At 42.9% G+C, this 21,763-nt stretch overlaps 1 protein-coding gene across 3 annotated transcripts in view; it reads right to left on the bottom strand.

Annotated features, from left to right (window-relative positions):
- CTNNA3 (catenin alpha 3) overlaps positions 1 to 21,763 on the bottom strand; it is a 957,874-nt gene that overhangs the window by 928,942 nt on the left and 7,169 nt on the right. The window contains exons 1-4 of one of the 3 annotated variants that reach the window (XM_087871803.1): positions 16,231 to 16,416; positions 14,650 to 14,652; positions 7,789 to 7,895; positions 548 to 740 (exon numbers count right to left, since the gene is read on the bottom strand). In XM_087871803.1, the coding sequence (XP_087727929.1) occupies positions 548 to 740; positions 7,789 to 7,895; positions 14,650 to 14,652; positions 16,231 to 16,342 (415 nt within the window). In that variant the 5' untranslated portion in view covers positions 16,343 to 16,416. Of the gene's footprint in view, positions 1 to 547; positions 741 to 7,788; positions 7,896 to 14,649; positions 14,653 to 16,230; positions 16,417 to 21,763 lie in introns of those variants that run through there. The other 2 variants (XM_087871802.1, XM_034438682.3) reach the window with 2 other exon arrangements.

The raw sequence follows: 21,763 nt of genomic DNA, 5'->3' as shown, positions 1-21,763 counted from the left end.
GGGCAGGGCCTCCCCGCTGGTTTTACTACTGGTTCTTGCGAACCGGTCCGAACCAGGGGCAACCGACCACTGTACCTATATTGTAAAATTAAGTACTGAATCCTTATGTAGTAAAAGTAAATTAGGAAGTGATTTTGATTTTTTTTTTAAAGCGGGGGAGCCTAAATAAATACATGCTGTTAGATTGATGTACAGCACGTCCCTTTATTTCATAACATTGGTCCAAAAATTCCCTGCAACTGATCTGATCTTTGCACTCGGGATCTAGAAACAGGGATCCAGATGCGTTTCCTGGGTTAGCTGGTGATCTTCCCCTTTATAGGGCAAATCTGATCTGCTAGCAAGTTTGGCTAAGCAGAGAAGAGCAAATATCAAACAGACAGGCAGAGGTCTCTATTATTTTGGGACCTGAAAATTTTTTGTAAAAAAATCATCCTGGGGAACAAAACAGAGGTCATAAAACACACATTATTGGAAGGGGTAAAAAAAATAAAAAGATGCAGCTGTTGAAGCAGTGATATCATTGTCTGAGTAACCGCAGGCTTACTTTCTTTGCGAACCTCGTGGAGAGCAGCATTCAGTTCTTCCATAAGGACAGGAGCCTCTTTGGCAATTTTCTCCCCTTTATCCAGCAAGTTCCAAGTAGCTTCTTCCACAGAAGCAAGAATTACACGAGCTCTTTTGGAACATCCTTTTCTCTTGCCAGAAGGATTCTGGGGGCAATTCATTAATGTGGTCACCTAAAACATAAAGGAAAGACCCACATCTTCATTTCTGCAGTTAAACATGTCGCCCTGTATCAAATAAAGAAGTGCTGAGATATCAGCAGTGAGTAAGCTCCAACTTAAGGATCACGGCATGCAATGTCAGCATATAACAGTGACATATCCACATAGAATCAGGCAGGGGTGGGTTCTACTTACCTTTACTACCGGTTCGCAACGGGATCGCACATGCGCACTCGCTTCACTCGTGCACGCACCTTATTTCTGCGCATGTGCAGATCACCGATGATGACATCCGGGGCAGTGGGCGGAGCCTCCCGCCAGTTTTACTACCGGTTCTTGCGAACTGGTCCGAACTGGGGGCAACCCACCACTGCATAGAATGAACAGGGGGTTATTTCAGAAATCAACATATCTTGCACTAAACAATGCTTTGCTTAACTGTGTTCCTGGATATTTCAAAATAAATCTTAACAGAATAATAACAGAATTGGAAGGGACTTTAGAGATCTTCTTATCCAACAGCCTGCTCAAGCAAGAGACTTTATTCCATTCCAGACAAGTGGCTGTCCAGTCTCTTCTTAAAAACCTCCAGTGATGAAGCACCCACAACTTCTAAAGGCAAGTGGTTAGTTCCAGTGGTTAGTTGTTCCCGCTGTTATTGTTACCGCTGAACTAAGGAAGTTTCTCCTTAGTTCTAAGCTGCTTCTCTCTTTGATTATTTTCCATTCATTGTTTCTTGTCCTGCTTTCTGGTTTTGGAAAATAGTTTGACCCCCTCTTCTTTCTGGCAGCCCCTCAAATAGTGCAACACTACTATCATGTCATCTTTAATCCTTCTTTTCACTAGACTAGACATACCCAGTTCCTGCAATGGGTTTGTATTCTTCATATATTTTAGCCTACAGCCCCCCAATCACCTCTATTGCTCTCTTTCCAGAGTCTCTATATCTTTTTTATAATATGGTGACCAAAATTGGATGCAGTATTCTAAGTATGGTCTTACTAAAGCTTTGAATCGGAATAGAGCTGGAAGAGACCTTGGAGAACTTCTAGTCCAGCACCCTGCTCAAGCAGGAGATCCTATACTATTTCAGACAAGTGACTGTCCAGTCTCTTCTTAAAAGCCTCCAGTCATGGAGCGCTCGCAACGTCTGAAGGCAAAGCTGTTCCACTGGTTAATTGTCCTCACTGTTAGGAAGTTTCTCCTCAATTGTAGGTTGCTTCTCTCCTTGATTAGTTTCCATCCGTTGTTTTATAAAGTGCTTTATAAAGTGGTACTACTACTTCACGTGATCTTGATTCTGTCCCACCATTAATGCAACCTAGGATTCTGTTGACTTTTTTGGCTCTGCCACACACTGTTGGCTCATATTTTATTGTCCATTAGGACTCCAAGGTCCGTCTCACAGTTGCTGCTATTGAGCCAGGTTTCACCTAATCTGTGCCTGTACATTTGATTTTTCTTTCCTAAGTGTAAAATCTTACTTTTCTCTACACTGAATTTCATTTTGTTAGATAGGGCCAGTGTTCAAGCCTATCAAGATCCATCTGGATCTTGAGCCTATCTTCTGGAGTGTTGGCTATTCCTCTCAGTTTAGTGTCACCTGCAAAATTTGATGAAATCCTCCTCTATTCTCTCATCTAAATCATTTATGAAGATGTTGATCCACATGGAATTCTAAGTCTTAAACCAGGGTTTCCCAAACATTTTACATCCTTTGCCCAGTGGTGGGTTTCGAATATTCTTACCACTGGTTTGCTTTCCGCGCATGTGTCTGGCCTCGAAAATGTGCCTAAATAGGACAAAATAGAGCGGCGGTGGTGGCAGCAGCGGCGGCGGCAGCAGCGGTGGGTGGGCCCGCCCACGATCTCCGCTACCGGTTCGCCCGAACTGATACGAACCGGCTGAATACCACCTCTGCCTTTACCCCAAATTACTTATCAGAAAGTCCTTTTTATCCAATGCAATAGAACACTTTCAGTCACTTTAGCTGTTCCTGTTGTAATTGGGTAAAGAGTACTTGTGATTACCCAAAGAAAAAATAATTTTACCTGATTTGGGTAATTTACACAGTGTGGGGAAGCACTGTCTCAAACCATGGTTTCCAAACTCCAAAAAGTCCAGCCAAATACTAAGGAGCCGCTTTATAGCTTTGTGTGATGTGTGAATGCAGCCAGGGTACAGGAACAGGGAATTGCCCATAAATTATTCCACTGAATTAATGATGCAAGAGGTGGTGGCACCTGTGATCTATTTAAAGTTTAATTTTGATTCCCAAGACAACTTTAAAGTTATCCACTGATTATTAAAACCTTTTCCTCTGCTATGCTAAGTGAAAGGGAAATACGGTTTTTCATTTTAAGAGTCTCTTTTAATGAAACTACATTTTTTTTAATATCCGAGGTGTGAGAACTGTTGGAGAGAAGTGAAATATTATTTTAATAAAATAGCACATTCACAACTGTCCTGAAATACAGCACAGGGAGTTATGGACATTTTCCTCCATAACCCTCATTATGTCTCACTTTTTAAAAACTCTGCTGCTTTGTTTCAATAATGTAATTGCTGTTTAAAATTATGGGAGTTATCAAACATCAACATGTAATTTATCATTGTATCGTTACAAGTTAGGATTCCCCTTTTACCTTGGAACCAGTGGTGGTATTCAGCCGGTTCGTACCGGTTCTAGCGAACCGGTAGCAGAGATCGCAGCTGGGCCCGCCCACCCACCCCAGGGTAAAGAAGTCCTATTTAGCCACGTTTTTGAGACCAGGCGCATGTGCGAGGGAGCAAAGTGCATGCGCTGAAGGCCAGGCACATGCATGGAAGGCGCACATGCAAAGCACGCATGACATGCGCAGTGAACTGGTGGTAAGAATATGTGAAACCCACCGCTGCTTGTAACATGTGAAATTATATAATTAAAATATGTCAAGAGGATAAACATCCATGCAAACTAGTTTTCTAATTCATCAGCATGTCTGAATAAAACAAAATTGAGGCTGAAAATAAATCAAGCTTTTTAAGTGTACGCTGAGAACTGCATGAGAAGATTGAAATGCTTTGGAAAGAAACGCATTTATAACAGCCAGAGGCATAATAAACATAGCAGTTCCTGCAAGGATTAAACTATATTTTAAAAATTATCCTATGGGAAAGGCATGCGGAATGCTCTATATTGGGAAGTTGCTGGCAAACAGATTAAAACAGCAGTTTTTGTAGTGGGTCAGGTGGTCTGCCTCTGCAGATATAATGACTTTTAAAATGGCCTCATCTGAAGAAGAAAGAAACCAATTTCTTGGCAATATGGACGGAAGACAGAAGGTTTTAAACACAATAAAAGTAACTATCCAGGGTAAATCTATTAAATTTCAGGGAAACATGAAATTATTCATGATTATTCATATTTTTGTGGGAAGTAATTTTAATAGAAATAACACAACATATAACAGGATTTTTTTTATAGATCAAGCACTGTTTACAGCCAGGTACTCCAAAGTTATCAATAATCACCCCAAAGGTGGAAGTGGCCGGTTAGTTGTTGTTGTTGTTCATACTACTTACTGTTAGTTAAAGTACTATTCAGGGGTGGGCTGCTGAGGGTTCGCAGAGGTTCGGGAGAACCTCTAGATAAGATTCTGTGCAGTTCGGAGAACCCCTAAATCCCACTCCTGGCTGGCCCCACCCCACCCTGCCCTGCCCCTCCCAGGAATCCCCACACAGCCCATTTTGGATGCAGGTAAGTGCAGGATATGCGTGGAGGCTCGGGGAGGGCGGAAAATGAGCCTACCGGAGGTTCAGTAGGCCTCCAGAGCCTGGGGAGGCCGTTTTTGCCCTCCCGGAGGCTCAAAAAAAGCCTCCAGAGCCCAGGGCGGGCAAAAATGGGGCAGGAGGCCGACTAGGCCACACCCACCATGGCCACGCCCACCCAACAACCTGACAGAGAACCCCTTGCTAAAGTTTTTGAAACCCACGCCTGGTACTATTTCTGAAATCATTTTTGTATAATTAATTTGGGGGATTGATGAACACTTCATAAAGGAGTTGGTGACCTGAAGTGTTTGGGGACTCCTGAGTTTAACTGATTAATTAATTTAACTTAACTGATTTTGGAGCAATCTATGAACCGCAAACCAAAATTATCCTTCCAGTCCTTGCTTAGGCCATAAAATGAAAACTAGTCCTTTATTAACATAATGTCCAGGGAAGCATTGTGAATTCCAAACATACAGAAAAGCCTGCCCACCATCTTCAGGGAGCAGGTTAAAAAGGCCAATATGGTAGCCACATACATGCATTAAAGCCTATCAATTTTTTACATCCATCCAATGCAGTGTTTCCCAACCTTAGCAACCATTTAAGATATATGGACTTCTATGCCCAGAATTCCCCAGCCAGCCACGGTCTAATGCAAGGGTGTCAAACTTGATTTCATTGTGGGCCGCCTCAGGGTTGTGTTTGATCTCGGGGAGGTGGGGGGCGTGGCCAGGGGGCATGGCCAGCTCAATGTCACTCATTGAGGCTCTGTTTTCGGCCACGATGGCCCTCCTGGCTCCGTTTTTGGCCACAATGGCCTCCTGCAACCCTCTGCCAGCAAAAAGGGAGCTCGGGAGGCCCCCCCCTGAGCTCCCTTTTCACTGGCAGAGGCACAGCAGGCCGATCCTTCGCTATTTCCAGGGCAGGCCTGCGGACCAGATCTAAGCACTCTGCGGGCCAGATTTGGCCCCCGGGGGTTTAGTACCCCTGGTCTAATGGTTGTAACATCTGATCAAACAAGATCAAATTTAGTAACTTTGCACCAGGGGTGAAATCTAAATTTTTTTGCTACCAGTTATGTGGGCGTGGCTTGGCGTGGCATGGTGGTCATGTGACTGGGTGGGCGTGGCAAGTTTGACATCATTCACGTCACTCTGCTGTGCATGGGGCGCTTGGAGAGAGAGTGAGCAAGACAGCTTTCCAACCTCTGTTTGTGTGTGTATGTGTGTGTGTGTGTGTGTGAGGCGGGGGAGGGAGCAATCTGAAGCTGAGGCACCAAACTTCTGGCAGCGGTGGGGCAGCTTCTGAGTAGCCAGCTCCACCTGACCTACTCCCTGAGTCTCACCGTTCTCCTGGGCCCCCTCCCCCCACCCAGCTCCAGCAGCAGCTTCCCTGCTCATCCCCAACAAGCTATGCATCCATGGTGCCCACACCAGCATCCCGAGAGAAGCAGAGAAGATCATCGCTTGCAAGCAGACAAGCAGAGGTAGCAAGCGTATGCGGTGCTGTGGAAAAATGAGAGGTCCTGTTGTCCCGCAGAGCCTGCCGCTGCTTGAGCTGGAGGGGGGGGCAGGAGAGCGGCGAGACTCAGGGAGTAGGTCAAGTGGATCTGGCTGCTCAGAAGCTGCCCTGCTGCTGCCAGAAGTTTGGGTGCCTCGGCTTCAGATCGCTCCCTCCCTCACACACACACACACACACACACAGACACACAAACAGAGGTTGGAGAGCTTTCTTTCTCACTCGCTCTCCAAGCACCCCATGCACAGCCCGTTTGAGGAAAGGGCACGGACGGCTGGACGCGTTTGGCTGCAGAAGGAGGCACAGCACAATGGGGTTGTTTTGTTCACCGAAGTGGTACTTCAAAAGGGCAAGCGGACGTCTGCAGCTGACAACCCTAATGAATATGTCCACCTGCCCTCCCAAAGCACCACCGTGGCGAACAAAACAACCCCATTACTATGGATGCGTAGCTTGTCGGGGCTGAGCTGGGAAGCCGCTGCTTGAGTGGGGAGGGGGCAGTAAGCTGCTAGCTCCTTCCCCGCAGCCCTGCCATGCTTACCTGCCTTCCACATGGACTTCTGCTTGCCTGCCTTCGCAAGCTGCCACCGGGACGCCAGGAAGGCAGCATGGAAGGCAGGCAAGCATGGCAGGACTGCAGGCTGTGGACCGGTTCGGGGGCGTGGCCAGCCAGCCATTGCTCCCGGTTCAGCGAACTAGTCTCAATCTCCGCTACCTACTCGCCCAAGCCAGTCCAAACCGGGAGCATTTCACCCCTGCTTTGCACGTGAATCATTGTAGTTTGTAAATGATGGTTAAATTAACTTCATATTATTATCAGTATGATATTTCTTATAGTTTTAGATGCCACTTTATTACCTAGACCAGTGTTTCTCAGATCTCAGAAACTTTGAGAAGTGTGGATTTCAACTCCCAGAAAACATAGATTGCTCTTTTTGGATTTTACTCACAGATTCTAGTCTGGTTGTTTCATAGATGTAGTTTAATTTGGGGGTTTTTTTCACTGTCTCTTAAGATAGATTTATAAGTATTCACAGAGCACTCCTGGACACATTGCTTGTACCAGTCTAAAACTGTAATAAACTGACTGACTGATATTATTGTCAAGCATGAGTCCACATGTCATCAATGGGAATGGGTACATGCCTAAAGATTTCTTTAACCAAAATTCTGTGTATATTTTCTAAATTGTGCCAGATACCACATGAACCATACAAATGGTCTTCCGGGTGCGCTTCAAGGTGTTGGTTACCATCTTTAAAGCGCTCCATGGCATAGGACCTAGTTATCTTCGAGACCACCTGCTGCTACCGACGACCTCCCACCGACCTGTGCGCTCCCACAGAGAGGGCCTCCTCGGGGTGCCATCAGCCAAACAATGTAGGCTGGCGACCCCCAGGAGGAGGGCCTTCTCTGTGGGGGCACCTACCCTCTGGAATCAGCTGCCCCCAGAGATAAGGAGGAGCCAAGACCTCAGTGCCTTCCGCCGTGCCCTTAAAACTTTCTTTTTTCAGCAAGCTGGGCTGGCTTAACATATTTTTAATATTTTTTAATTTTTAATTGGTTTGTTATCTTAAATTGGAGCCAAATTAATATATATCCTTTTAACTGTTTTTAATGTTTATATTGTATGCTTTTATCTGGCTGTACACCGCCTTGAGTCCCTCGGGAGAAGGTGCGGTATATAAATTCAAGATAAAATAAAAAAAATTAAAAAAAATAAATGAAAAATGTTCCATGTTTCATTTTGCATCCCACAACCCACTTTCCTCTTGACGTGGTCTACCTGAATTATGAGGGGCTCCAGCAACTTCTCCACGGTATGCGTCTGAATCTGTAGATTCTGAGGATCAATTTTAATGTTCAGGCAAGGATCTGCTGCTGCCATTTTACCTGTAAGCGAAAGATAGTTTATTTTATAGTAGTGCTAGACAACTCGTTGTTTCAGACATATTTCCTTACCAGATTCCTCATACGCTTTCAACAAAGACAGAGCTTCTAATGAACTTCACTGAAAAAGTTCTTAAAACTTCAGGGAAATATTTGAGAGATGTTATCTGCCTTGAATTGTACAGCACAGTCAAGCATCAGCAGTTGACCACGGGATACGCTTTATGACATTTTATATTAGGTCAGAAAATGCTTTATGATAATTTTAGGGGGATAAGTGCAAATGTTTTCATATTGCCAAATTTATTAGCATCCTCTGAAACTTGAAGAAGGCAAGAACCATAAAAAATTAACAATCGCTGATGTTTGTGGGCCATCAATGCATACGTCTCTGAACAGGAAAATGAAAGACCAATTCCATCCTCATTCAATGGGAATTTAAAAGAATAATCTATTTTAGGACTGCTGTATTAATTCAAGCAATACAAAATAATAAATTTGAAGCCACTCTGTATAGATCAGTGTTTTTCAAGCTCGGCAACTTTAAGAGATGTGGACTCCCAGAATTCCCCTCCCAGCATTCCCCAGAATATAGATCACTATTTGTTCTAAGATTGTTCCCAGGTTGTTGTTGTTGTTGTTTTTCCTTAAATAGCTGTCAAAATATAACATTCGTGCAAAAGTAGAATCAAAACTGGGACTAAAGCATGTCTGATTTCTTCACTGCAGTTTTTAAAATCTGCAATAACGCATAAGGTAGCATGACTCAATTTCCACTACCCATACTTACCCAGTCTGCCTACTCAGGTCAAGGATCATTTCAATCGCAGTCTTTGCTTTGCAGAAGTTCCCCTCCCTTCTCTTTATTATATTATTGGAACAAATGCGAATTATTTTATACAGCAATCCAAGTCTCCACCCCCCTCGCTTTTCATGGTTAGCTTTTCATGGTTAATCATGGTTTAGTATCAGTCAATGACTGCGAAGAACAAAGGTGCCTAAAATTTATTGAAAAGAGAAGGAAACCACAGACAATTCTTTAGAATAGAACTGACTGCTCACAGCTCCAACAATTCCTAGCCACTGTTAACAGCGGTTGGGAATCCAGGGGCTTGTAAGCAGGGGTGAAATCCAGCAGGTTCTGACAGGTTCTGAAGAACTAGTAGCGGAAATTTTGAGTAGTTCAGAGAACCGGTAAATACCGCCCCTGACTGGCCCCACCCCATCTATTCTCTGCCTCCCGAGTCCCAGCTGATTGGGAGGGAATGGGGATTTTGCCGTAACTTTCCCCTGGAGTGGAGTGGGAATGGGAATTTTGCAATATTTTTCCCCTGCCATGCCTACCAAGCCACGTCCACCAAGCCACGCCCACAGAACCTGTAGTAAAAATAATTGGATTTCACCACTGCTTGTAAGTCATCAGGATTTAGAAGGCACCAGATTGGAGAGAGTTTACATAGACTAAACGGCAAGAGGATTCATAATTAATGTGAATGATAAATTCGCACGTCTCTAGCAATGATGTACTGTATGTGCAATGTTAGTTTTGGACATCAAAATACAAAACACTCTGCAAGACTTCAAATATGTTTTTTTCCTATGGCCAGCGTAAGTATGAGGTGGATGTGCACAAAAAGCCAAATCAGAATCGATTTGCTTCTTCCAAAAGAGTAAATATTTATCGGACGATGAGCTGATAAGAGACTGGCCTCCTACAAGTTAGTTTCAGCACTTATTTAAATTATCAGAAACTCATGCAGCCCACTGGTGAAATTCAATTTTTTTTCCTACCGGTTCTGTGGGCGTGGCTTGGTGGGCGTGGTGTGGCGTAGTGGGTGTGGTGTGGCCTGGTGGGCGTGGCTTGGTAGACGTGGCAGGGGAAGGATATTGCAAAATCTCCATTCCCTCCCCACTCCAGGGGAAAGATATTGCAAAATCTCCATTCCCACACCGCTCTGGGGCCAGCCAGAGGTGGTATTTGCCGGTTCTCCGAACTACTCAAAATTTCCACCACTAGTTCTCCAGAACCTGTCAGAACCTGCTCGATTTCAGCCTGATGCAACCTTTATGAAAACCCAACTAAGTTGCCAGCCTTCCAAGAGATAGAAGAAATAAAACCATTAACCTGCCCAATTTAACTATCATTTATTTTACCATTATGGGAAGCACTGAATTGGCCTTGAAACATATAACCACTTTTTATAAAGACTTGTTCTGAAAGCCATTTGGTCCAATAATTTATGATCTGTTTCACACTTTGCATCTTGAAGTGTCCTAGCTGGCCAAGTTGATTACATTTCTCCATCCTCGGCTTCCTGTTAGGTTGATCCCAAAATTTTCCATTCCATGCTATCCAGATAAGCACCGTGTTTGTGTTGCTTCGAGCGGGTCTCTCCATAAAATTATTTTAACCAATCTCTTTATATTACTGCATTTACTAAATCCATATCTTGTCGTTCTGGATTCCAACATTTCTACAACTTTTGCATTTTAATAATTCATTACTAATGTCTTGTTAGTTGCCTTTAGCAGTTTTTGCAATTTCCATAGAATTCTTGTGCCTTTCACCATTGCATCTGTAATGAATGCACATACTCGTATAACACTGATGCTATTAGTTGGTGTGCACAGATATATATTATTCTGTCATTTATAAGGTTATATCTGTGTTTTATGGGGTTGTAGTTCTTCAGATCTGAAGCTGGAAATATGCTTTGAAGCAGGGATACGCCAGTACCTATGTCATTATCTATTGTGATCTCCTAAAAGAAGCTTTGTCTCTTCTTGGGATATCACATGATCTAAGGAAAGTACGCCTTGGAGCTGTGGTGGCACCAGCAGTGTACCCACGCTCCTTCCAAAGCACATTCTCACACCCTGCAACACTATTTACTAAATACTTCCTTCAGACTGCCTAGCTACAATACAGTCCGAAAGAAAGACACAGTTTCTGTATAGAGCCATTGACAGGTATAATATGTGCTCCCATGCCCTTTTTCAGCTTCTCATCTGAAGGGTTGCCCATTATAAACTTAAAGATAACCCTCCTTAATATTATTTTTTTAATTGATTTGTTTATTCAATTTCTATAAATGCTCATCTCAGCCAAGTGACTCAGGATGGGTTACAATTCTAAAATTCTAAAATTGTTTAAACAATTTAAAATAATAACAGCAAAAAATAAATACATACAGCAGCCGAAATAGTTAAGCAACTCACAGCAAAGCCAAAAAAAACCCAGGACCCTTAACATATTCTGAGCCCAATGCCTAGGTACACAGTATTTATTTATTATTTATTTATTTATCGTATTTGTATAGCGCCCTACTCCCGGAGGACTCAGGGCGGTGAACAGCCAAGGTAAAATACAAAGAACATACAAAAGTTAAAAACTATTAAAAATAAATTAAATAATTTAGGCTCGAAAAAATTTAAGACATCCAATTTATCTAAAAACAGTCAAGTTTTTAAAATCTTACAAAAAGCCAACAGAGTTGGGGCCATTCTAATCTCCAATGCAGGGGTGAAATGCTCCTGGTTCAGACCGGATCGCCCAATCCGGTAGCGATGGAGGCGAGTGGTCCAGAGAACCGATAGCAAAAATCCCTGAAACCCCCCCCATGCCCAGCTGAGCCGCACGATCATCAGAGGCTTTTTTTTTCTTTTAAATGGCTCTGACGATCCAAGCTCTGACGATCCCAGGTAAATTGCCTGATTGGCAATCAGGCAACTCATCTTGGATCGTCAGAGCCATTTAAAAGAAAAAAAGTTTTTTTTTTCTTTTAAGTGCCTCTGACGATCCAAGCTCTGACGATCCAAGCTGAGTTGCCTGACGATCAGGCAACTCAGCTGGGATTGTCAGAGACTTTTGAAAGCATTTTTTTACAACCTCTTCGCCGAAGAGGTTGTAGAAAAAAATGGTTTTAAAAGTAAAAAAAAAAAAAATTGGCCACGCCCACCCAGTCACATTAACCCTCCCCACCAAGCCACGCCCACAGAACCGGTAGTAACAAATTTTAGATTTTACCACTGCTCCAATGGGAAGATTTCCCACAGCTCCTGTAGAAAAGGCCCATCTTCTATTTCCCATCCTCTGTTTCCTGTTAGGTTGATCCCAATATTTTTCATCTGATGCTATCCAGATAAGCACTGTGTTTGTGTTGCTTCAAGCGGGCCTCTCCATAAAAAAATTATTTTAACTAAGCTCCTACATTACTACATTTACTAAATCCATACCTTGCTGTTCCGGATTCCAACATTTCTACAACTTTTTCTAATTCATCCTATTTCCCGCCATTCAACACTCTTTGGTTGACAGATCTGCAGCTTGTCCAATCTGTTGGATCAAATTGGATGGGTAGGGACTGTTGGGAAAAGAAGATCCCTCAGGTAACATGTTCGCAGTCATGTAGGGTTTTAAAGGAACAACCAGCACCCAAATTGCACTCAGAAACATTTAATCAATGCAACTCATGTAGTAGTAGTGTTGCATGTGCATATATTTGACACCATTTATTACTTGTGCTGCAGGGGTGGGTTCTAAAATTTTTTACTACCGGTTCTGTGGGCATGGCTTATTTTGTGGGCATGGCTTGGTCGGGGAAGGGGGGGGTAATGTGACTGGGTGGGTGTGGCCAACTTTTTTTTTTTTAACTTTTAAAAGCATTTTTTCTACAACCTTAAGAGGTTGCAGAAAAAATGCTTTCAGAAGCCTCTGACGATCCCAGCTGAGCCGCACAATCATCAGAGGCTTTTTTTTTTTTACTTTTAAAAGCATTTTTTCAGCCGAAGAGGTTGTAGGAAAAAATGCTTTTAAAAGTTTTTTTTTTTTAAAGCCTCTGATGAGGTGGGTGGGGTAAGCGAGCAGCGACCGGGCCAGGGACCGGTTCGGGGGCATGGCCAGCCAATGTTATTACCGGTTCTCCGAACTACTACAAATTTTTACTACCGGTTCTTGCGAACCGGTGTGAACCGGGAGCAACCCACCACTGTTGCGCTGCCACATTCTGCACTAGTTGATTCTTCCAGATGCTCTTCAGGAGCAACCCCACGTAGAGCAGATTGCAGTAATCGAAACATGGGGATACAAAGTCCCAGTTGACAATGAACAAAGCCTCCTAGTCCAAGTATGGGCACCACAGGCACACCGCCCGAAGATACGCAAAGGCTTTTCTAACCATGGCTGCCACCTGCTCTTTGAGCTGGAGCCATGAGCCCAAGAGGGGCCGCAGATTGTGCACCAGATCTGGCTCGGGCAGTGCCATCCCATCCAGAACAAGAGATGGAAGAACCTTGTCTCCAAAGTGTCCAAATACCCACAGCCACTCAGTCTTTCTTGGGCTGAGTTGGAGCCCATTTCATCCCATCCAGACAGAACAATCTCCAGACTCTGGGACATCCATGGCATCACTCAAAGGCCTGAAGTATATAAATTGGGTGGCAACAGCATACTGGTGACATCTCACCCCACCTCACCTAGTGGTCTTATGTAAATGTTAAATAGGAGAGAAGAAAGGACTGAGCATGAAGGACCCTACAAAGTAGGGCCCTCAGAATGGACTTTTCCCCTTAACATTGACTGGAACTGACTCCAGAGATAGGAGGAAAACTAGCACAATAAAGGACCATCCACTCCAGCTCCCAAAGCCAACCCAGAAGGACACCATGATCAATGGTATTGAACACCGCTGAGAGGTTAAGAAGAGCCAGGATGAATGCACTACCTCCATCCCATTTCACTAGAGGTCATCTATGAGTGCAATCAATGCCATCTCAGTCCCAAAGCCTGGCCTGAATCCTGACAGAAAGATAATCCACCTCATCCAGGGACCTCTGAAGTTATAATGTGACTACTCTCTGCACAACTCTCCCTATAAATCAGGGGTGTCAAACTCAATTTCATTGAGGGCTGCATCAGGGTTCTGGTTGACCTCAGGGGGGCAGGCAGGCATGGCCGACTGGGTGTGGTCAACTGGGTGGGTGTGGCCAACTTGATGCCACTCACTGGGCATGGCTGACTAGGTGGGCATAGCCAGCTTGACTCCACTCCCTGTTGTGGTCCACCAGCAGCCTGCGGAGCTGGCAGCGGAGTTGGATAGTGAGGAGGCTGGGGAGGAACATGGGCCAGTCCTGGAGTCTGGGAAGGCTCGGACAAGGGCTCTGCGTTGGAGGCAGAGATGGGGCCAGGGCCATCTGGGAGTTATGTGCAGACTCTGGAGCCTCCAGAGTCGGACATCAGAGAGGCAGAGGAATAGGAGGAGCCTGTTCCTAGTGCGCGCATGCGCAGAGCTGCCAGAAGGCAAGAACAGTTAAAACAAAAGGGATGACTCGGGAGTAAGGCCTGGAGATGATTGGCCCCTCCCATAAGGCTTAAAAGAGGAGCAAAGGCACGTGGGCCCTTTGTAGGAAAGCAACGTTGTTAATTCTATTCCCAGTCGGCATCTCTGTTTGATTTTGGACTCCATGTGGCTTTGCCAAGTAGGTCTTTGGCAGCATGTCAAGGGAGATAAAGGTTGGTGATTATCCCGAAGGCCTTCTCCAGAAGGACTTTTTGCAATTAATTGGGACTCAGCTGTGAATGAACGTAACTCTCAGCTGTTACAATAAAATAGGTTTGTTTGGGACTAATTGTGTGTTTTAATGACTCAGGAAGCCTAGGTCACAACACTCCCAAACTGCTGGCATGTTTCTTCTTTGCACTGGGTAGACCGGGCCAAAGCCATGCTGGCCCAATGTTTCTTCATCGCATTGGCTAGACCGGCTGAAGCCACGCTGGCCCAATATTTCTTCTTCACATTGGCTAGACCGGCCAAAGCAATACGGGTAGACCAGGTCAAAGCGACACGGGTAAACCGAGCTGAAGTGACGTGGGCCAGCCCCTTATATTTTCCAGGACGGTCTTGTGGGCCGGATCCAATCACAGGTGTTTGACACCCATGCTGTAGGTGAATTTCAGTATTATGCCCTCCAAGGAGGAACTGAGTCACTTAAAACAAGGTCACTGGGTGACTATCAGTGGACACCATAATTATATTTCGCCACCTTTACCACTACAAAGTAGACCCCAATAGCAGCTCTCACTTATGTCCAACCATCTTCACTTTTGTTTTTCCACCAGTAATACTCTAAGATCCACCATCTTGACTTTTTGACCATATCTGATGGGCACCACTCGTCATTGGCGTACCATCTAACGCTTTAAAATGATTGATACATCTTTTTATATCGAATAAAGAAGTGAAGTTTTCATTATGACTTTGCATCAGATTTAATACAGGCTAATAAAACCCTAAGAGCCGCGGTGGCACAGTGGTTAGAATGCAGTACTGCAGGCTACTTCTGCTGACTGCTGGCTGACTGCAATTTGGCAGATCGAATCTCACCAGGCTCAAGGTTGACTCAACCTTCCAGCCTTCCGAGGTGGGTAAAATGAGGACCCAGATTGCTCGGGGCAATATGCTGACTTTATAAACCGCTTAGAGAGGGCTGTAAAAGCACTATGAAGCAGTATTTAAGTCTAAGTGCTATTGCTATTGCTAACGCCTTAATAAAAAGATCAACGTTAATCAACTTTATATCAGGCCCAAGGAGATGGATCTATCAGGCTACCCGTGGAGTCAGAGATGATGGCTCTCATTTCACACCTTTCCATGTTTTACAAGTTATAACTACAGATATGTGGTATGATTTGTCAGCCTGAACATAGTCCAGTTCTATATATTTACAAGCAATTACACATAGAATTGCAACTTTTGGCCAGCAGTTTCACATTTATTGTCAGCATTATCCTCTGCTTCTTACAAACAAGTTATTTAGAAAAGTCTCAGACTGAAGCAACACAAGTGGCACAAAACAAAGACATTTGCAAGTGCCCTATTTAGTTCTTTCGATTACAGAAACTTGTCCTAGTGCAGAAATACAAATATACATGAATCTAAGAACACGTTTCTGTACTCAGTTTTTTTTTAAAAGACAATTATTGTTTGGGTTCATTGCTAATAAGTCTCTCAACAGAATTAGAACTATTTTTCACCTAGTTTAATACAAAACCGTGTACAAAACTACTTCGTTTTCTGCTCTGAATAATGAATAAGCCAATAAAAAAGAGCATTTCCGTAGTTAAAGCTTTTTTAAAAAAAAAAAAAAAACTTAAACAGGTGTATCTTTCACAAAGCTATTACAATGCCCGTTGCCTAAATACCAATTAAAACAACAAAAAGTAACTTGTTTCAATCACAAAATTCAATACATTGTAATTTGGGCTGCTTCGTTTTTTTTTTTTTTTTGGTTGTTGTTGTTTATTCATTTATTTTGCTCAAAGATGCTAACTGCTGATTACTCACCTGTCTCAGGGCGCAAACCGATTCAATATTCAAATACCCAGCCAAGATAGTTCTTCCACGGCTTGGAAGTAGTGCAAACTTATTATAGCTGACTTCTTGGCTTATCATATATCTGCAGACAGAAAGCGGGAGCGAAGACTCCAGAGTATTTCAGGACATAGTGGCGGCTGGAGAGGGGGGGAGGTTTGAGGGGGAGGATGGGCAATCCTTAAAGTTACACAAGCTAATATAAACTTAGGCAGGAATAACTCTGCAGTAATCATGCAAAACTTTCTTCTTGTTTACATGGAAGAGAGGAAACCTATCGAGATGAAAGAGGCTTTGCCGGGCCAGAAAAAGATCTCTGTTTTCTCCTTTCTTCCCTCCTACAATATGGCACTGGGCCAGTCTCGGAAGGACAGTGCATGGACTCATAGAGTTTCCACCCACTGCCTTGGGAATAAAATGTTCACCCATCCCACTGCAGGCTCATAAGGGATATTTTGTTGTTCTCCCCAATTATAAACAAAAGCATGAATGTATCAAACAATATCCAATTGCAAGAGAGAGAGAGAGAGAGAGAGAGAGAGAGAGAGAGAGAGAGAGAGAGAGAGAGAGAGAGAGAGAGAGAGAGGGAGTTATTGAAGAAGTTTTTCATTACCCCACTCTGTGAGATGCCTAGAACATTTCCACTCCCTTGTTGGTAGAAGGCCTGCAGAAATATAGTCATTGTCACTGGAATAGCCATAGAGCCGTGATGGCAAAACTATGGCACGCGAATGGCATTCCTAAGAGGTCTGCAAGGGGCATACATAAGCACACCAGCGTGCCTACCATCCCTGTTCTAATGTTTTCTTTTATTCGTATCCTTTTCATGTATTTATAATTATGTTTACACTTGCATCTGTCATAAAAGACATGCTTGATAAAATAAAATAAAATAAAATAAAATAAAATAAAATAAAATAAAATAAAATAAAATAAAATAAAATAAAATAAAATAAAATGCCTGGTGGCGCAGCAGACTAATAGCCTGTTATTAACATTCAGCTGCCTGCAATTACTGCAAGTTCGAATCTCACCAGGCTCAAGGTTGACTCAGCCTTCCATCCTTTCTAAGGTAGGTAAAATGAGGACCCAGTTTGTGGGGGCAATAAGCTGACTTTGTATAAATATACAAAAGTATGAAGGCTATTGCTTAACGCATTGTAAGCCGCCCTGAGTCTCCGGAGAAGGGCGGCATATAAAAATAAAATAAAATTAAATTAAAATAAAAATAAAATAAAAGACATGCTTGATAAAATAAAATAAAATAAAAAAATAAAAAAATAAAAATTAAATTAAATTAAATTAAATTGAATTAAATTAAATTAAATTAAATTATTAAATTAAATTAAATTAAATTAAATTAAATTAAATTAAATTAAATTAAATTAAATTAAATTAAATTAAATTAAATTAAATTAAATTAAATTAAATTAAAATAAAATAAAATAAAATAAAATAAAATAAAATAACAGCACACACACATATGGTATATGGCCCGTGAACCGTCGTCCCAGTTCAGCTCTGCCGAGCATGCACGCATGCCTCCCTCCAGCCACCTGGTCATTGGGTCTCTACCGTGCATGCACGGGGGGCATGGCACATGCAGGGGGTGCACCCATGCATGGGGGTGGGGCGCATTGGGGGGGCTGTACACACATTGCATTTTGGGGATTCGGGCACACACGCATTTGCATGCACACGTGCCGCTTTGGCCACACAGTCCGGAAAAGGTTAGCCATCACTGCCATAGACAGAGGGAAAAAAGGGCTTGGGGGGGGTTGTTAACCTCCTGCCCCTAGAATTCTTCCCACATGTGCATTAAATCTATTTTATTACACCTCTGAATTAATCCGTGGAATGACTTGCCTCCTGAAGCTGTGGGAGCTCCATCATTGGAGGTTCTTAAGAAAAGGTTGGACAGCAATTTGTCCGGAATGGTGTATCTCCTGCTTGAGCAGAGGGTTGGACGAGAAGACCTTTAAGGTCTCTCCCAACTCTGTTATTCTATTCTATTCCTCAGGGTAGAGATGGAAAACGACTCCAGCTCTAGGCAAGACAAAGGGACACCAGGGCATTCCTGGCAGGTAAGAGAGGTATTATTGTTGTTAGCGTTTACTCAGCTAAGCTGGCAGTACCCAGCCAACAATGGCTGGTCTCCAATGCTAAACCTGGTCAGATTTGGTTAGCACTTGAACAGGACACCACCCGGAAATCCCAAGGCTGAAGGCTACTCTGTAAAGTTAAAAAGAAAAGAAAATCTGGAAGACAGTAATTATTTATTTATTTTATTTATTTATTTTATTAAATTTCTATACCGTCCTTCTCCCGAAGGACTCAGGGCGGTGAACAGCCAAAAGATAAAACACAGAGATACAAAATTTAAAATAGATTAAAACAGATTAAACAATTTGGCTAAATTTTAAAAATATCCCATAATTAAACAAATTAAAATTAGTGTTTAAAATTTAAATTTTAAAATTTTAAAAGGGAGAAGATTTAGGCCAGGCCAGCTTGATGAAATAAAAACGTTTTAAGCGCGCGACAGAAGGTGCGCAGATCTGGGATCCTCCGTATCTCCGGGGGGAGCTCGTTCCAGATCGTAGGTGCCCCCACAGAGAAGGCTCTCCCCCTAGGGGCCGCCAGTCAACATTGTTTGGCCGACGGCACCCGGAGGAGCCCCTCTCTATGGGAGCGTATTGGCTTACAAACCACTTCCACTGTCACACACACACACACACACCAAAAAAAAAAAATCCTAGCTCAAGAAAAACTATATTTACTCATGTATTCCTATATATCAATTAATTTCAATACATCTCTGGAAATAATATTTGTTATTCTCTTTACCTGCTACTGAGATATTCTATAAGTCATACAAGTAATCCTCAGTTAATGACAGCAATGGGGATTGGAATTGCTGTTGCTAAGTGACAGTCATAAAGTATGATGCCAGGTAACTGCACCATTTAGTAAGAGCAATTCTGCCATTTCTGGTTGCTGTCCTTAAGTGAAATCTGTGTTGTCATTAAGCGAGGGCCTCACACAGTCACCAACCTCCCCATTGACTTGCTTGAGGGAAGCTGGCATGGAAAGTTGCAAATGGGGATTGCACGACTGTGAAAAGATTGCAATGGCCACAACTTTGAGGACTGTTCATAAATACCACTTGTTCAACATTGTTGTAGGTTTAAACAGTCACTGAATGTGTGGTTCTTAACCGCATAAATGACCCTGTATTTTTAATCTAATACTCCATCATATGTGTACAAGTAGTCCTGTACTTACAACTGGTTTAATTTATTTCTGGTTTTCAGTAAAAAAAAAAAATGCCCATTGCAGACAATGGATTTGCTTAATGACTGCTGTATTCACTTAACATCCACAACATTTGCTTAACGCAATGACCACCGCCAAATAGATCACAAATTGGGCCAGTCATGTGATGATCTGCTAAACACCTGGCACAACCTTTGACCATAATTGTGGGCTCAATTGCGTTTATAAGTCAAGGACTACCTATAGAGCTGTTTAGATTGCAGAAGCCTGGTTCAGTCTTAGAATGTTTACTGAACTAGATCTTCAATGGTTAGTATAAGCATCACCATTCTACTGAACCTGAAATCCAATTATTTTAAAGCAACTGCGGATTTGTTCAATTAGAGCTACAGGCTCAGTGTAAACTTGATCTCTGACCTTTTAAGAAAAGTTTCTTAAAATATTTATTTATTTTATTTATTTATTTTATTCAATTTGTATACCGCCCTTCTCCTAGTGGACTCAGGGCAGTGCACAGCCAGAACTAAAACACATACCAATACAAAATTTAAAATTATTAAAAGAATTACATACTTTGGCCCAATTTAAAACAATTCAAATTAAAACCCATTGACAAATTAAAAGCTAAAAAACTAAAAAAGGGGGGGAGGGTTCACGCCAGCCCTGCTTGATGGAAAAGAAAAGTTTTCAGGGCACGGCGAAAGACCCGGAGATCCGATATACTTCATATCTCCGGGGGCAAATCGTTCCAGAGGGCAGGAGCTGCCACAGAGAAGGCCCTCCCCCTGGGGGTCGCCAGCCGACATTGCCTGGCTGACGGCACCCTGAGGAGTCCCTCTCTGTGGGAGCGTACTGGTCGGTGGGAGGCTATCGGCGGCAGAAGGCAGTCCCGCAAATACCCAGGTCCTATGCCATGGAGCGCTTTAAAGGTGGTAACCAACACCTTGAAGCGCACCCGGAAGACCACTGGAAACCAATGCAGCTCACCCAGGAGAGGTGTCACATGGGAGCGCCCCCTCGCTCCCATAATCCCCCGCGCAGCCGCATTCTGCACCAGTTGGAGCCTCCGGGTGCTCCTCAAAGGGAGCCCCATATAGAGGCTCCCCTTGAGGAGAGCCCCATATGCTCTTTCTTTTGACGTCCCCCTACAAGGTTCATCAAAAAGTACTCCATTAACATTTTTTTAAAAAAAAGTTCTTTGAATCTTAGCTTTTTTTTCCTGTGCCTTTAAAGCATACGCATCCATAATCCATTTTCAGCAACATGAACACACTGAATTATGGGTTTTGCCTGGAGGGTAAGAAAATATAACTGGACTTTCCTTGTTTTGCTTGAAGATGTTTCACTTCTCATCAAGCAAAACGTCTTCAAGGAAAACAAGGAAAGTCCAGTTGCCTTTTGAAAAAGCACCTTTGGGACAACCATGATCTGGATGACTGAGACTCTCTGTAGACAAGTAGGAAAATAAAATCTGTAGAAAATGCAGTGTGACGTTATTCCTTCTTTTCTAAAACCGGCTTCTGAGGAAAATTGTCCTCCGTTTTACCAGCTACACCGATTTGAAAACTACAGTCGTGCTGTCCCTTAATCTCCTTAATTTGGGAAAGATATTCCACTTCCTTCCATTCTCTTTTCTTCATTTGCTCTATGTTTTTAACATTTGAGTCATTTCACTTCCTTATAAATTGTTAACATATTTAGCCGGATGTTCCAAAAAACTGGAATATATGCAACAACTGAAGTATAAGGGCATTTATCATGTACCAATACCCCAAATAACACATTCTTCTATTTATTGTAGGAAGTTAGCACCCACCCCTTTCCTAGAGGAATGAAATATTTTTTAGGAAATATTAAAAAAGGCACAATATTATATTTCCCTGGATGAGAAATGGATAAGCATGTTTTGAAGCAGCTCCCATCTTCCTGCCCCCACCCTTTGTCAATGGGCCATTAAGGCCTGGGCCAGTCTATTCTACATAACAAAGATCTACCGCCTTCAGGCAGAGCCATAGTAGGAATTGCCAAAGATCCAACAATGATAGAATTAGCCCTCTACACAATAGCAGCAGTGTTGCAATATTTTCAGGATCAGACTCAATAATAATAATAATAGTTAGAGGTTTAAATATATTTCTCTTTAATTATAATAGGCATTCTATATTCACTGAATATTCACAGATAGAAGCAAAGAAAATGGTGAAGGTGGCTCCTTATATATACAAA

The sequence above is a fragment of the Pantherophis guttatus genome, chromosome 6, assembly GCF_059756535.1.
Source record: "Pantherophis guttatus breed Tessera chromosome 6, ASM5975653v1, whole genome shotgun sequence".
Taxonomy (NCBI): domain Eukaryota; kingdom Metazoa; phylum Chordata; class Lepidosauria; order Squamata; family Colubridae; genus Pantherophis; species Pantherophis guttatus.
Note: the sequence above shows the minus strand (reverse complement) of the source record. Positions and strands in the feature narration are given on the sequence as shown.